Source organism: Halichoerus grypus, chromosome 5 (genome assembly GCF_964656455.1).
Source record: "Halichoerus grypus chromosome 5, mHalGry1.hap1.1, whole genome shotgun sequence".
Taxonomy (NCBI): Eukaryota; Metazoa; Chordata; class Mammalia; order Carnivora; family Phocidae; genus Halichoerus; species Halichoerus grypus.
The window spans coordinates 112,618,373-112,636,516 of NC_135716.1; the positions used below are offsets into that span (position 1 = coordinate 112,618,373).

Sequence of the window (18,144 nt, forward strand, 5' to 3'; positions counted from 1 at the left end):
ATTTTTTTTTAAAGATTATTTATTTATTTGAGCAAGAGAGAGAGAAAGCACCAGAGAGGGGAGGGTCAGAGGGAGAAGCAGACTCCCCACTGAGCAGGGAGCCCGATGCGGGACTTGATCCTGGGACTCCAGCCAAAGGCAGACGATTAACCGACTGAGCCACCCAGGTGCCCCCCAACTGGTAATTTTTATATCAGTTAGTAAATTTAACAATTGCTTAAGACTAAGACTAAATGTTAAATAGTTAATATTAAAAGACATTCAAAAAACAAAAAACAAAAAGACATTAAAAGACATTCAAAAAGCAAAAAAGATGAAGTAATTTTTTTCTGATGTTTATTAAATAATAACTGTCAGGGGAAAAAAAATAAAAAAAATATGTTCTACTAAAATTTAGATGATACTAAAATTAAATTGTGGTCTCAGTTGTCTCAGCAGGGTATCATCATTGTTAGCATGATATATTTATGTAAGAGTCCTATTTATAAAACTATAGAGCTTCTTTTTGACAGGTCCTTTGTTTTCACTGATTCTGGTGACTTTTGGCAGAGAATTGAAATATTCAAATCTTTGGGTCACTTCAAACCTCTTATAATTCTTGTAGATACTCTTTTGCCAGTTCTTAATTATTCAAACATTGGTTATCCAGATGGTTACTTGGGCTCCTTTTCTCTCTCTCTTTCTCTATTTCATTCTAGTTAGAGTACAATAGAAGAGACAAAGAATGGTTTGTAGTTTTTAGCACTCATGATTAGAAGTTTCTTGGGGGAGCATTTATTTTGGGGGGGGAGGAGCAAGATGGTGGAGGAGTAGGAGACCTAAATTTCGTCTGGTTCCAGGAATTCAGTTAGATAGTTATCAAACCATTCTGAACACCTACAAACTCAACAGGAGATACAAGAAAAGAATAGCAGCAATTCTATGAACAGAAAGGCGACCACTTTCTGAAAGGTAGGACATGTGGAGAAGTGAATCCGAGTCAATATTTGGGAAGATAGACCGTGTGGGGAGGGAGCCTCCATCAGCTGGCTACCAGCAAGTGATAGAGCAGCGGAGCACAAAATCAGAACTTTTAGAAGTCTGCTCCAGTGAGGGACATCACTCCAGCAGCTAAGTGGGGGGTGGAACCCTCGCTGGGACAGTGTGGTCTCAGGACCCTCGGGGTCAAAGAAAGACAGGGGGTGCCTGAGTGTGGCAGAACTCCCGGGTATTGGAGCAGGGAAGCCAGCTGCAAAGACGGAGCCGAGGAGTGAGCTCTCAGCTCAAGGTTGCCAAAAACCGTGATCCATGGCACAGTCAGGCCACTGCTCTTTGAGCAGGGACCCAACAAAGGGCAGATCCGGGGAGACTCCCCTTCCTCCCGCAGGAGGAGCAGCATGGGAGCTCACCACAGTAATCTGCTGGGTTTGGAGACTCCAAACGGGATCATGTGCCAGAGATAGAAACACTTGGTCACAAGCCGGGTGAGCACAGAGTGCAGCTGGGGACCAGGGAAACAGGAATGATTGACTACTTTTCTCTGAGGGACTACTGAGGAGTGGAGCCCCAAGCTCTCGGCTCCTCTGGGGCGAGAGATTGGGAGGCTGCCATTTTCAGTTTCATCCTCTAAAGCTGTACAGAAAGCTTTCGGGGAACAAAAGCTACCGAGAGCAAACCCGAGCAGATTACTTAGTCTGGCCCCTGGCAAGGGCAGTGCAATTCCACCTGGGGCAAAGACATCTGAGAATCACTACAACAAGCCCCTCCCCCAGAAGATCAGCAAAAACATCCAGTCAAGACCAAGTTTACTGATCAATGAGAACTGCAAAACTCCAGTGCTAGGGGAATACAGCACATAGAATTCATGGCTTTTTTCCCCATGATTCTTTAGTCTTTCAAAGTTAATTTTTTAAATTTTCTTTATTTTTTCTTTTTCTATTTTTTTAGTTGAATTTTTCTTCTTTCTTTTTCAACCAACATCTTATCTTATCAAGTCCTTTTTTAAAATCTTTTTTAATTTGCATTTTTACAGTCATATTCTATCCCTTCATTGTATTTAATCTTATTTTTTGTATATATATAAGTTTTTCTTTCCTTAAAGTTTTGGGATACAGCTTCTTATAACAGACCAAAATATACCCTAAATCTAGTGTATGGCTTTGTTCTAGTCTCCTGCCTGATCACATTCTCTCTCTCTCTCTCTCTTTTTTAATTTTTTTTCTTTCTTTTGCCAACCAGCTTCTTATCTCATCAATTCCTCTTTTAAAATCTTTTTTAATTTTCATCTTTACAGTCATATTCCATCCCTTCATCGTATTTACCCTTATTTTTGTATATATATGTTTTTCTTTCTTTAAAATTTTGGGAGGCAGTTTCTTCTAACAGACCATAATACACCCAAAATCTAGTGTGTGGCTCTGTTCTATTCACCAGCCTGATCATATTCTCCCCCCACCATCCCTCCGGTTTCAGGTCTCTTCTGATTTGTTTACTGTATATTTTTCTGGGGTTGTCGTTACCCTTTTAGCATTTTATTCTGTCATTCATCTGTTCTTCTCTGGACAAAATGACAAGATGGAAAAACTCACCTCAAAAAAAAGAACAAGAGGCAGTACCAATTGCCAGGGACCTAATCAATACGGATATTAGTAAGATGTTGGAACTAGAGTTCAGAATGATGATTATAAAGATACTAGCTGGGCTTGAAAAAGGCATAGAAGGTACTAGAGAATCCCTTTCTGGAGAAATAAAAGAACTAAAATCTAACCAAGTTGAAATCAAAAAGACTGTTAATGAGGTGCAATCAAAAATGGGCTCTGACTGCTAGGATAAGTGAGACAGAAGAGAGATTTAATGATATAGAAGACCAAATGATGGAGAATAAAGAAGCTGAGAAAAAGAGATAAGCAACTACTGGATCACGAGGGGAGACTTCAAGAGATAAGTGATACCATAAGACGAAACAATATTAGAATAATTGGGATCCCAGAAGAAGAAAAAAGAGAAAGAGGGTCAGAAGGTATATTGGAGCAAATTATAGCAGAGAACTTCCCTAATTTGGGGAAGGAAACAGGCATTAAAATCCAGGAGGTACAGAGAACCCGCCTCAAAATCAATAAAAATAGGTCAACACCTTGACATCTAATAGTAAAACTTACAAGTCTCAGAGACAAAGAGACAATCCTGAAAGCAGCTTGGGACAAGAGATCTGTAACCTACAATGGTAGAAACATTAGATTGGCGACAGACCTATCCGCAGAGACCTGGCAGGCCAGAAAGGACTAGCATGATGTATTCAGGGCACTAAACGAGAAAAATATGTAGCCAAGAATACTATATCCAGCTAGGCTGTCATTGAAAATAGAAGGAGAGATAAAAAGATTCCAGGACAAACGAAAACTAAAAGAATTTGCGAACACCAAACCAGCACTACAAGAAATATTGAAAGGGGTCCTCTAAGCAAAGAGAGAGCCTAAAAGTAACATAGACCTGAAAGGAACAGAGACAATATACAGTAACAGTCACCTTACAGGCAATACAATGGCACTAAATTCATATCTTTCAATAGTTACCCTGAATGTAAATGGGCTAAACACCCCAATCAAAAGACACAGGGTATCAGATTGGATAAAAAAAACAAGACCCATCGATATGCTGTCTGCAAGAGTCTCATTTTAGACCCAAAGACACCTCCAGATTGAAAGTGAGGGGGTGGAAAACAATTTACCATGCTAATGGACACCAAAAGAAAGCTGGGGTGACAATCCTTATATCAGACAAATTAGATTTTAAACCAAAGAGATGAGGAAGAGACTATATCATACTTAAAGGGTCCATCTAACAAGAAGATCTAACAATTGTAAATATCTATGCCCCTAACATGGGAGCAGCCAATTAATAACAAAAGCCAAGAAACACATCGACAGCAATACAATAATAGTAGGGGACTTTAACACCTCCCTCACAGAAATGGACAGATCATGTAAGCAAAAGATCAACAAGGAAATAAAGGCTTTAAATGATACACTGGACCAGATGGACTTCAGAGATATATTCAGAATATTCCATCCCAAAGCAACAGAATACACATTCTTCTCTAGTGCCCATGGAACATTCTCCAGAATAGATCACATACTGGGTCACAAATCAGGTCTCAACTGGTACCAAAAGATTGGGATCATTCCTGCATATTTTTGGACCACAATGCTTTGAAACTAGAACTCAATCACAAGAGGAAAGTCGGAAAGAACTCAAATACAGGGAGGCTAAAGAGCATCCTACTAAAGAAAGAATGGGTCAACCAGGAAAGTAAAGAAGAATTTAAAAAATTCATGGAAACAAATGAAAATGAAAACACAACTGTTCAAAATCTTTGGGATGCAGCAAAGGTGGTCCTAAGAGGAAAGTATAGAGCAATACAAGCCTTTCTCAAGGAACAAGAAAGGTCTCAAATACACAACCAAATACACAACCTAACCCTACACCTAAAGGAGCTGGAGAAACAACAGCAGATAAAGCCTAAAGCCAGCAGGAGAAGAGAAATAATAAAGATCAGAGCAGAAATCAATGAAACAGAAACCAAAAGAACAGTAGAACAGATCAACGAAACTAGGAGCTGGTTCTTGGAAAGAATTAATAAGATTGATAAACCCCTGGCCAGACTTATCAAAAAGAAAAGAGAAATGACCCAAATAAATAAAATCATGAGTGAAAGAGGAGAGATCACAACCAACACCAAAGAAATACAAACAATTATAAGAACATATTAGGAGCAACTATATGCCAGCAAATTAGATAATCTGGAAGAAATGGATGCATTCCTAGAGATGTATAAACTACCAAAACTGAACCAGGAAGAAATAGAAAACCTGAACAGACCCATAACCACTAAGGAAATTGAAGCAGTAATCAAAAATCTCCCAACAAACAAGAGCCCAGGGCCAGATGGCTTCCCAGGGGAATTCTACCAAACATTTAAAGAAGAATTAATACCTATTCTTCTGAAACTGTTCCAAAAAATAGAAATGGAAAGAAAACTTCCAAACTCATTTTATGAGGCCAGCATTACCTTGATCCCAAAACCAGACAAAGACACCACCAAAAAGGAGAATTACAGACCAATATATCTGATGAACATGGATGCAAAAATTCTAGACAATACTAGACAAAATACTAGACAATAGGATCCAACAGTACATTAAAAGGATTATTCACGTGGGTGCCTGGGTGGCTCAGTTGTTAAGCATCTGCCTTTGGCTCAGGTCATGACCCCAAGGTCCTGGGATCGAGCCCTGCATTGGGCTCCCTGCTCAGCGGGGAGCCTGCTTCTCCCTCTCCCACTCCCCCTGCTTGTGTTCTCTCTCGCGCTGTGTCTCTCTCTGTCAAATAAATAAATAAAAAATCTTTAAAAAAAAATAAAATAAAAGGATTATTCACCATGACCAAGTGGGATTTATTCCTGGGCTGCAAGTTTGGTTCAACATCCGCAAATCAATCAATGTGCTACAATACATTAATAAAAGAAAGAACAAGAACCATATGATCCTCTCAATAGATGCAGAAAAAGCATTTAACAAAGTACAGCATCCTTTCTTGATTAAAACTCTTCAGAGTGTAGGGATAGAGGGTACATACCTCAATATCATAAAAGCCATCTATGAAAAACCCACAGCAAATAATCATTCTCAATGGGAAAAACTGAGAGCTTTTCCCCTAAGGTCAGGAACATGGCAGGGATGTCCACTATCACCACTGCTATTCAACATAGTACTAGAAGTCCTATCCTCAGCAATCAGACAACAAAAAGAAATAAAAGGCATCCAAATTGGCAAAGAAGTCAAACTCTCACTCTTTACAGATGATATGATACTTTATGTGGAAAACCCAAAAGACTCCACCCCAAAACTGTTGAACTCATACAGGAATTCAGTCAAGTGGCAGGATATAAAATCAATGCACAGAAATCAGTTGCATTTCTATACACCAACAACAAGACAGAAGAAAAATTAAGGAGTCAATCCCATTTACAATTGCACCCAAAACCATAAGATACCTAGGAGTAAATCTAACCAAATAGGCAAAGAATTTGTACTCAGAAAACTATAGAATACTCATGAAAGAAATTGAGGAAGACACAAAGAAAGGGAAAAACGTGCCATGCTCATGGATTGGAAGAACAAATATTGTGAAGATGTCAGTGCTACTGAGAGCAACCTACACGTTTAATGCAATCCCTATCAAAATACTATCAACTTTTTTCAAAGAAATGGAATAAATAATCCTAAAATTTGTATGGAACCAGAAAAGACCCCGCATAGCCAGAGGAATGTTGAAAAAGAAAAGCAAAGCTCGTGGCATCACAATTCCGGACTTCAAGCTCTATTACAAAGCTATAATCATCAAGACAGTGTGGTACTGGCACAAAAACAGACACGTAGATCAATGGAACAGAATAGAGAGCCCAGAAATGGACCCTCAACTCTATGGTCAACTAATCTTTGACAAAGCAGGAAAGAATGTCCAATGGAAAAAAGACAGTCTCTTCAACAAATGGTGTTCGGAAAATTGAACAGCCACATGCAGAAGAATGAAACTGGACCATTTCCTTACACCACACACAAAAATAGACTCAAAATGGATGAAAGACCTAAATGTGAGACAGGAATCCATCAAAATCCTTGAGGAGAACACAGGCAGCAACCTCTTCGACCTTAACCACAGCAGCTTCTTCCTAGAAACATTGCCAAAGGCAAGGGAAGCACGGGCAAAAATGAACTATTGGGACTTCATCAAGATAAAAAGCTTTTGCACAGCAAAAGAAATAGTCAACAAAACCAAAAGATAATCGACAGAATGGGAGAAGATATTAGCAGATGACCTATCAGATAAAGGGCTAGTATCCAAAATTTATAAAGAATTTATCAAACTCAACACCCAAAGAACAAATAATTCAATTAAGAAATGGGCAGAAGACATGAACAGACATTTCTCCAAAGAAGACATACAAATGGCCAACAGACACATGAAGAATGCTCCACATCTCTTGGCATCAGGGTAATACAAATCAAAACCACAATGAGATACCACCTCACACTGGTCTGAATGGCTAAAATTAACAAGTCAGGAAACGACAAATGTTGGTGAGGATGCAGAGAAAGGGGAACCCTCCTACACTGTTGGTGAGAATGCAAGCTGATACAGCCACTCTGGAAAACAGTATGGAGGTTCCTCAAAAAGTTGAAAATAGAGCTACCCTATGACCCAACAATTGCACTACTGGCTATTTACCCCAAAGATACAAATGTAGTGATTTGAAGGGGTACGTACACTCCAGTGTTGATAGCAGCAATGTCCACAATAGCCAAACTATGGAAAGAGCCTAGATGTCCATCAACAGATGAATGGATAAAGAAGATGTGGTATATATATACAATGGAATATTATGCAGCCATCAAAAAAAATGAAATCTTGCCATTTGCAATGACGTGGATGGAACTAGAGGGTATTATGCTAAGCAAAATAAGTCAATCAAAGACAATTATCATATGATCTCACTGATATGAGGAATTTGAGAAACAAGACAGAGGATCATAGGGGAAGGGAGGGAAAAATGAAACAAGACGAAACCAGAGAGGGAGACAAACCGTAAGAGACTCTTAATCTCAGGAAACAAACTGAGGGTTGCTGGAGGGGAGGCGGGGGTTGGAGGGTTGGGATGGCTGGGTGATGGACATTGGGGTGTGTATGTGCTATGGTGAGTGCTGTGAATTGTGTGAGACTGATGAATCACAGACCTGTACCCCTGAAAAAAATAATACATTATGTGTTAATAAAAAAACCCACATACTTATTTTGGGGAAAAAAAAGTTTCATGGTGGAAATATTGACTTCATTATTTCAAATTAATCCTTAATAGAAGTTGGGAGCTATAGAAAAGTTTTTAAGAAATCAGAATCCTAGTGTTAGCATTTGACATGTATCCTTCCATTTTTTAATGCATTTTTTATATATTTGCAACCATAGTTTAGAAATGTATGACTTTGATCATGTTTTTACTTGTATTTAATATAAGGTTTTAAAATTTTTTCTTTATCTCTGTTTTTTTGCCATTTTAATTACTATGTGTCTTGGTGTGGACCTCCTAGGGTTGAATTTTTGGGAGGATCTATGTGCCTCCTGGATCTAGATGTCTGTTTCCTTCCCCAGATTAGGGAAGTTTTCAGGTATTATTTCTTCAAATAAATTTCTGCTCCCTTTTCTCCCTTTTCTTCTCAGGTCCCTATAATGCAAATGTTATTACACTTGAGGGAATCACTGAGTTCCCTAAGAGTATTCTCAATTTGCATAATTTTCTTTCCTCTCCTTTGCTCAGTTTGGTTACTTTTTGTTACTGTCTTCCGTTAATTTGTTCCTCTGCTTCATCCAGCCTATTTATTCCATCAAATGTATTTTTAATTTCATTTATTGTGCTCTTGATCTCTGATTGGTTCTTTTCATCTATTTATATAAGGTTAAGTTTTTAAAGCAATTTATTGCCCTTACTCTTGGCCCTAGATATATAACTGTTTTTTCTTTCTCCCATGGTCCTTCTGATAAACATAATTTTGTTTGTGAAAATTATCTTTTGTGTATTCTAGGGTGTCTCATTAGAGGGGGCATGAGAATCATTAATGTAACTTCATCTATTCTTTAGGTACTTTCACTCTCAAGAATCTAATTCCTACTATCGTTCCTTCCCTGTGGAACTTCTTGAATACACGGATACCATTCCTTCTACTCTTGAATATACCAAATAAATGATCTATAATGATCCTTCTCCATCATCAGTGACTATTACCTGACTAATTTTCCTCTTAGTAATCTTTTAATTTTCCTCTGCTTTAGCGATCTCTCTTTGCTGACCATTTTGCTTTACTGTGGGTTTCTTGAAGTTGCAGACCTTGGACCTTCATTCCCAGTTTATGATTATTTTCTTAAAAACATGATTTACCTTCAAGCTTCAGCTACAGTCAATACATAAATGAATTCAAAACTGTAATTTTGATTTTGGTTCTCACCTTCTTTACAAAATTTGTGCTCAATTTTCTTTTTCTTTTTTTTAGATTTACTTTATTTGGTTTTTTTTAAGTTTTTATTTATTTATTTGAGAGAGAGAGTGCAAGAGTGAGAGCAAAGCAAGAAGAGGGAGGGAGAGAGACAAGCAGACTCTACTGAGCACAGAACCCATGCAGGGCTCGATCCCAGGAAACTGAGATCATGACCTGAGCCAAAATCAAGAGTGGGACGTTTAACTGCCTGAGCCACCCAGGTGCCCCAGTGCTCAATTTTCTGTTGGAAGTCTTTACTTACATAAATAACATGAAACTTGACATCCAGAAGCATGTAACAGTTAATTTGACTTGGAATACTGCGAAATGGAATGAACATAAAAGTTGGGTTCCAAAACCTGGATTTCACTTCCAATTCTACCACTTGCTAGCTGTGACCTTATGCTCACTGAACCTTAGTTTATTCATCTGCAAAACAGGAATATATTATGTGTCCTACTTACATTATTGGGTTGTTGTGATGATCAAATGGGATAATCAATGTAAAAAATTTTTACCATAAACATGAGTTGTTGCTCTCTTTTATCCAAGGTTAGAAAGTATATCTCTGTCTATATATTTGCCTATCATTCTCAATAGCATAACCATTTTGCCAAGCTTAAGATTATGAAATATTTGATATCTTTGATTTCTCTTTAATTCTTCTGTCATTCCATGTCCAGGCTATACATATACATGCATATTATATATATATGTGTATATATATATATACACACACACATATATATATATATTTACACGCACACACACACAAAGTTGATAGATGATAGCTAGCTAGCTAGCTAGATAAATAAAATTTATTGTAAGTAGTTGGCTCACATGAGTATGGAGGCTTAGAAGTCCCAAGATCTGCAGTCAGTAAGATAGAGGTCTAGAGAGCCAATGGTATAGTTCTAGTCTGAGTGTGAAGGCATGAGAACCAGAAGAATTGATGGTGTAAATTCCAGCCTAAAGCTGGCAGTCTTGAGACCCAAGGAGAGCCAATGTTTCAGTTCAAGTCCAAACTCAAGAAAAGACCCATGTCCCAGCTCAAAGCAGTCAGGCAGAGGAATTCCTTCTTACACCAGAGGGTCAGGCTTTTTATTCTGTTTAAGCCTTCAACTGATTGATGAAAATCATCCACATTAGGAAAGGCAATCTGCAGGGCACCTGGCTGGCTCAGTTGGAGCTTGCAACTCTTGATCTTGGGGTTGTAGGTTGGAGCCCCACATTGGGTGTAGAGATTACTTAAAAATAAAATCTTTCAAAAAAAAAAAAAAGGCAATCTTTACTCGGTCTACTGATTCAAATGTTAATCTCATCCAAAAACATCTCCACAGACACATCCAGAATAATATTTGACCCAATATAGAGGTACTCTATGGCCAGTTGACAGTTAAGTTGACACCTAAAATTAACCATCATAGCAGCTTAACATAAGCTACACAAATCTAGCTGAAAGTAGCCGAATTCTCAGAATAATACAGCACTGCACTTGATGCCCTTTTACCTGGTCTTCTCTGGGCCCAGGTTGGCCATGTACTCTGCCTTGAAAGTACATACTACCCAATGTCCAGTCTGAACATATTGTCTTTTGTGTTTATAACTCGGTAGCCTCAACTCTTATTACACCTTACACCACTAAGTTATTTTAAAAAACACACACACAAAGTGTTTATGTGTGTATGCATGCATGTATCTATGTATGTATGTATAACTTTATGAAGAATGTAACATGTCTTTTAAACTGTGTTAGTATTTTTATTAGGATAATTATTGAGGTTAGTGTTCTTTTTATGAGGTTACATGAATTGTTTAGTTGTTTGCTTCAAAGAAGGAAAGAAGGAAAGAGAATTTTAACCTAAAATGCAGTCCTAAGGCCATTTAGCAAAGCTGATGGAGAATCTTTAATTCAAAGTTCCCTATCCAAGGAGTTCTTGTCTTATAGGCCTACCTTAATATTCCTGCCATGCTTAGTCATTGGTTTGGAGCATCTCATGAGAAGTATGATCTTGGTATAAACATAGTGATAGATTCAGAGTATAATAGCTGGAGCCATCAGTCAGTCACTTCTGGTAGTAAGAGATGTGGGAGATGTATTTCCATGGCCTCTATTTCTACCCCACCCCCCAATCCTATGGCCTTTACTTTGAAATATCCTGAATTTGCTATTATAAGAATATTCATCATTCAATACCATATTGATTAAAAGTTGCATCTTTATTTCCACCTTCACTTGCAAATCTTTTAAATTTTTTCCAATCCTTCTATTTTGACTCAATGAAAATTGAGTGGGGCTCCAACCTACAACCCCAAGATCAAGAGTTGCAAGCTCCGGGGCGCCTGGGTGGCTCAGTCGTTAAGCGTCTGCCTTCGGCTCAGGTCATGATCCCAGGGTCCTGGGATCGAGTCCCACATCGGGCTCCCTGCTCCGCGGGAAGCCTGCTTCTCCCTCTCCCACTCCCCCTGCTTGTGTTCCTGCTCTCGCTATGTCTCTCTCTGTCAAAAAAATAAATAAAATCTTTAAAAAAAAAAAAAAAAAAAAAAAAGAGTTGCAAGCTCCAACTGAGCCAGCCAGGTGCCCTGCGGATTGCCTTTCCTAATGTGGGTGATTTTCATCAATCAGTTGAATGCTTAAATAGAATAAAAAGCCTGACCCTCTGGTGTAAGAAGGAATTCCTCCTTTCTAAGTTATTTTTATACCTTACCTAGGAATCTTTCATCCTTTCTAAAGACTTTTTTTTTTTTTGACACAGAGAGAGAGACAGCTAGAGAGGGAACACAAGCAGGGGGAGTGGGAGAGGGAGAAGCAGCCTCCCACTGAGCGGGGAGCCCGATGGGGGCTTGATCCCAGGACCCTGGGATCATGACCCAAGCCAAAGGCAGACACTTAACAACTGAGCCACCCAGGCGCCCCTCTTTCATCCTTTCTAATAAGCCAGCAAGCATCAAGTCTTTTCTCAAACCTTTCATTTTCTCTAGCAGGAGAAACCTTATATTAATTTATAAACATCAAGGATAGGAGGAGCATCTTTAAATATATCCTAAAGGTTAACATACTTGTTCCCATGGTAACCATATTCTCTGTATCTCACACACTGCTCTCAGAAGCTGCCTTTTATGAACCACTGCATCACCCGCATTTTGGTTGAACATATCCACCAGGATCTTAATTGATAAAGTGGCTTTTAAGCTTCCCCGGCTACTTCTCTTCCTGATTCTTAGTTCTGTCAACTCTACCATGTCCTTGATGCCTGTATGTCTGATGGAATGTCCAATTCTTCCCTTCTTCAACAAAACCTATAGCAGCAGTATGCAATTTTTTCTTCCCAGCTGTTTCCTATGTGTGTTCACAAGGCTTGAAATTCTTTGTAATGTTTTTGACAGTTTGTAATTGAAACCAGTAACTTTTCAAATGAATTTCATCTTTTGCTTACCCCTGCTTTACCCATACTGCTACTTCCAGCCAACTCAATGTTCTATTTCCAAAACAATTTGTTTTCAAACGTCAATTTAATTAAATATTGCTCAAGAATTTTAAGTGGTCCCCTGTTATTTTATAAATCAAATCCAAAATCTAAACTCCTTTGTTAGCATTTCAAGGCTCTTTCAGGCCTTCATAGTCTATTATTCATCATGTTTTGGTAATAAAAGTAGGCAACATTTATTTACTGTTAGGCACTGTGCTAAGTACTATACATGTAATATTGCATTTAATCTTCACAACAAACATATGACATATATACTTCTATTATCCCCAAATTACATTAAGAAACTGGTAAAATAACCTGCATATGATCACCTACCTACTAAGTGATGGAGCAGTGACTCAAAGCAAGTCAGTTTCACCTGAACTCATAGTCACTATCAAGCCATATCTCTCACTAAAGTATTCTAAAGATAGTCTTTTAAAAAAAATTTTTTTTAGAGAGTGGCAGGAGAGGGAGAGAGAGAATCTTAAGCAGGCTCCATGCCCAGCGCAAGCCCAGCGTGGGGCTCAGTCTCATGACCCTGAGATCATGACCTGAGCTGAAATCAAGAGTCAGATGCTTAACTGACTGAGCCACCCAGGCGACCCTAAAGATAGTCTTTAACTTTACTGTTTTGATAAATAAGTCTTGATTTTTTTACTGAGGTCATGACAGCTTTTCTTTTCTGCCAAGGCATATTATTTATTTTTAAATGCTGCTCAAGCCCCATTTTCTCTACTAAGGCATCCCACACTGACCATTTTCTCAGGTTTAATTTCTTCTGTACTTAAGCTTGTATATTTAAATATATTTTTTAAAGATTTATTTATTTATTTTAGAAAGAGAGAGAGTGTGTGTGCACAGAGTAAGGAGGGGCAGAGGGAGATCGGAGAGAGAATCTCAGGCAGACTCAGGCTGAGCACAGAGCCCAATGCCGGGCTCCATCTCATGACCCTGATATCATGACCTGAGCCGAAGTCAAGAGTTGGATGCTTAACCAACTGAACCACCCAGGTGCCCCTTGTATATGTAAATATTATCATTAACTGGATTTTGTCCTCTAGTCTGGCTATTTTTCATATAGTTATCTCCCTCGCCGACCTATAAATTCTAGAAACTGTGTCTTCTAGATTTTCTGGTGTGTCGTTTGTACCTGATGCTCTTACAGGCATAGAATAGATGTTAAGGAATGTTTGTTAAACTGATGAAAAAGCAAGTTGTTTCAACTGGAGTGAATGTTTCTTTTTCATCTTTTTCCACAGAGGCAGGAAGATTGATGGCTTGGTATTACATTACATTTGAGACAGTGAAGAAATTTTGTACCATCAGTGGAAAAGAGACTTTATTAGATCTGGTAAATTAGTTGTCACTAGAAAATAAATATGTAATGATATAGTATAAAATAATAGTGGGGAAATAACTAATTTGCATATCTCATGCAATTTAAGAATGAGCAGACAAGAAAGCATTTCTGGTAGTGCTGTGTCTCTCCATCTTATATACCTTTGATCATGAGATATGGAATATTACTCTTTACAATAAATTTTCAATTGTATCTCTGTATCAGGGCTAAGAAAATTTATATACATACCCAAAGTGGGGATGGCAGCTACCTTTCAACTTAAGTGATAATGCCAATTACCTTGGTAGTGGCTACCAAGTATACTTTGTTGAGAAAGACCAGGATGATGTGGCATGATATATTAGGCAAGTCTGCTGTGAGTGATGGACAATGTTGGACATGTGTGCCACATACTTGCAATTCTTCCCTAAATCTTTTGCATCAGAATAATAGTAGAAATAGGATAGTATTGGTGATAGGCCAGAAAAAAGCAGTGATTGTGGAGAAGTGGGAGTGAAAACAAGGTTATACTAAGATATCAACAGTGAGGGCAACTTTACAGCTATAGCAGTAAATAGAACGATTGTCATGTTGTTGATACCTGAGAACTGTAGTGGTCCTTTCTCCCTTTATAGGGGACATGAATATGCAACAAGATATTTATTGTTATTCTCAAATTTAACCATTAATTTTTATTTAAAATATCTAAGTTGGTTTTTGTAATGAGATTATTATACAAAAATTGCACAAAAACTGATGAAAACTAGAATGCTTGTCTTTTTATGTAAATACTATTCTTAACTAAGGGAATCGAGAGTAGAAAATCCCTGATGTTAACATTAACTAATCTTATTTTAAGTTCAGTAAGTGAGTAAGAGGATTAGAGCGGATGTTAGTTTCATGTTACAGATGTGAGAAACCAAAGCACAAGGAGTGCTTTGCTCAAAGTCATCTGGCAGAACTAGGCTCTGTAATACAAATTTCTTAATATCTAAAGCATTCTTTCCATTACAAAATTAGTGTCATTCAGGATAATGATTTGCAAACTACAGAAGGGTGAATAATAATATAATAGTAGAAATGACAGCTACATTAATTGAGTGCTTACTGTGTGGTAGGAACAAGACTGAATATTTTAAATTTTATTTTGTTAATCTTTATGATCTTATTGGTGTAGTCCCAGTCTCTAGCATAATGTCTGGCATATAACAAGTGTTTGTAAACACTTATTAGTGAATGAATGAATCCTTAAAGAAGCAAAATGTATAAAGCGAATTTTTAATTCTGTTACACATTTTAAATGATAAAGCTGTGATATCCCAAGGCAGCTTGGAAAATAAGTAAATACAGAGAAAGAAGATGAGAGGAAAGAAGTAAAGAAGGGATATAAGTAAATGGGCAAATGATGAAATTTTATAGGTCACAATGATAGCCAGCTGCAAGGAATTTGCAGATGTGCAGTTAAGGATAAATGAAAAGAAAACACTGAATACTTTGAACAAAGATCCAAATCGGGTAACTATCAGGTATGGAAATTAAATATGTCTTAAATAATTTTTTAAAGGTTCTGTTTAGTTAAAATAAGTAGTAATAATAAAAGTTTTGCCCTGTGTTTCTATTTATAGATTTCCAATGGAAGGAAGAATTAAAACAAGAGAAATGAAAGTAAATTGGTAAAGATGATTGTTAAATGTCTTAAAATACTACCATTTGTGATTCATATTTATAAAACTTTTTTTAGTTTTAAAATTTATTTTAAATTTGTTTTCCTTAATACAAAAAAGAACACATTTACATAAAAATAAGGTGTCAGAATATAGATGTGAAATTAATGTCCAAAACCCTGACTTCAAATAAAATAGATGATTTGTGAATTTTTTAAATCAACAAACATTTTTTGAGAGTGTGTTCTGCTAAAGCAAGGTAATGATAGAAAAGAAAGTTAAGTTTGTTATCATCAGGAGTTTTCAAGTTATCTTGAATGAGAACCATGTGTATAAAGATAATGGACAGTATGAAAACACATATAATAGATGTATATTAAATGATAGTGGCATTCTGGGAGAGACAAATAGTAAAAGTAAAAACATGAGTGAGAGAATGCATATATGACAGTGGAATGTCTATTCTACCGAGAATGGGAAGTTTGTATAGAGGAATAGTAATTAGAAGATTAAACTAAGACTACATTGTAAATTGTGACTTTTACAGTTTGCCATCACAAATACAATGATATTCTTTTCTGCTTGCCTTAGTGGTTGATTTTCTGAGTATTTAGGTCTTACTGTTAAACTTTTTGACTTAGATGATGTGATTTCATGTGAGATGACTTTTTTATGTACTTCAATAAAACCTGTTATCCAAAGAATTTGTTTTTCCTCCTTAGGTAGAGGAGGTCACTCTCTCCAGGATACTTCCTTACATTCCATTGAATTTTATCTCCCACATGCCTTGAAGTCCTGGAAACAAACTTCTCACAGTTGTATACAGCTCAACAGGCAGATCTATAGCTTGGACAACAGAAGTTAATGTTCTGTTTCTTAGCTATATTTTTCTAGAAATTCAAATACCCTTAGAGACTATATAGTCTAATCCTTTCATTTTACAAATGAAGTAAGTAATGCCCAGATAAGCTGTGATTTTCCCAAGATTTTATTGCAATATTAGAGACTGAGCTAGAACTAGAACCTAGGTCTCTTGCTTCTCTCAATGATTTTTTTCCCATATACTCTGTTGCATCAGCTATTGGGTCAAATTAAATCAAGGTATATTTCCACAAGCATCTTCTTAGGAACACTTTATTTGCAGTTTTTTTTTTTTTTTAAAGATTTTATTTATTTATCTGAGAGAGAGAATGGGAGACAGCATGAGAGGGGGAGGATCAGAGGGAGAAGCAGACTCCCCGCTGAGCAGGGAGCCCGATGTGGGACTCGATCCCGGGACTCCAGGATCATGACCTGAGCCGAAGGCAGTCGCTTAACCAACTGAGCCACCCAGGCGCCCTATTTGCAGCTTTAATGCTTCCATTTACCTTCCCTTAAATTGGGTCATACATTATTTTGATTGGGGCTGTCAGATTTTAGAATTGATGATTTTATAATTTTTTATAAATATCATAATTTAGTTTCCTATTATAATTTCCCACCTTTCTGCATCTACTTGAGTGTGACCAGGAAGAGAGAACTGTGTGGAGTCTTTTCTTAATCCAAAATGTACAGTTTTTTGGTGGGTGATGATGGCTAATAGTTACCACTTTCATGTGTCTCTCAGATCCCTGTTACTGTGCTGAATTTCAGATCTGTTTTTTTTTTTTTAAGTAGATGTTAATCTTCTTAGTTTTAAACTTTTATTCTTCCAAGTTTCTGACCTTTAATTTAAGGCTGTTTTTTATTTTTCATAACTTTAATTCCCAGATCTTTTGTACTCAGCAGTAGCTCTGTTTGTTTTAACTGGTATTTTTCAATTGGCTCATAAGATGTATTTTCAAATCAGTGATTTCTTTTCTTGTTCATTTGTTTCTTGTTATTATATAAGTAAGGCATAGATTAATTTTTAAAGAGTCAAAAATTTATAAATCAGAGAGTAAGTTCTGTCTTGACCTCCCCATCTTTCTTCCCCAGAAGTAGCTATTACCAGTAATTTGCTGTGCATCCTTCCAATTTCCTATTTATTTAGCACAAGTATGTGTGCTAGTAAACCTATGTAATGTCTACTACCAAAAAAATCATAATTATTGTTCTTGTTGTGCCATGAGGACCATAGGGGAAGGGAGGGAAAACTGAATGGGAAGAAATCAGAGAGGGAGACAAACCATGAGAGACTCTGGACTCTGGGAAACAAACAGGGTTACAGAAGGGAGGGGGGCGGGGGAGGGGGTAACCAGGTAATGGGTATTAAGGAGGGCATGTGTTGTGATGAGCACTGGGTGTAATAACGTAACTAATGAATTGTTGAACACTACATCAAAAACTAATGATGTACTATATGTTCGTTAATTGAACATAATAAAAAAATAAAATAAAAAAATTCTATATCAGTATATATACACGTCAACCTTATTTATTTTAACGGCAACGTATACTTTAATAGCAATGTAGTCTATAAATATAATTTTTAACCACTGCTTTGTTGATGAAGAATTAGATGGGTTACAAATTTTTACTATTACAAATAGTGCTGAAATGAGCTTCCTGGTGTTTATATCATATTTTTCAAAGATTTCTGGGTGAAAATGTATATACATGAGAATATTTAATATATATTGCCA

At 37.1% G+C, this 18,144-nt stretch overlaps 1 protein-coding gene across 1 annotated transcript in view; it reads left to right on the forward strand.

Annotated features, from left to right (window-relative positions):
- HFM1 (helicase for meiosis 1) overlaps positions 1-18,144 on the forward strand; it is a 112,953-nt gene that overhangs the window by 41,244 nt on the left and 53,565 nt on the right. The window contains exons 21-23 of the mRNA XM_078072777.1: positions 13,798-13,889; positions 15,297-15,403; positions 15,503-15,550. Of these exons, the coding sequence (XP_077928903.1) occupies positions 13,798-13,889; positions 15,297-15,403; positions 15,503-15,550 (247 nt within the window). The remainder of the gene's footprint in view (positions 1-13,797; positions 13,890-15,296; positions 15,404-15,502; positions 15,551-18,144) is intronic.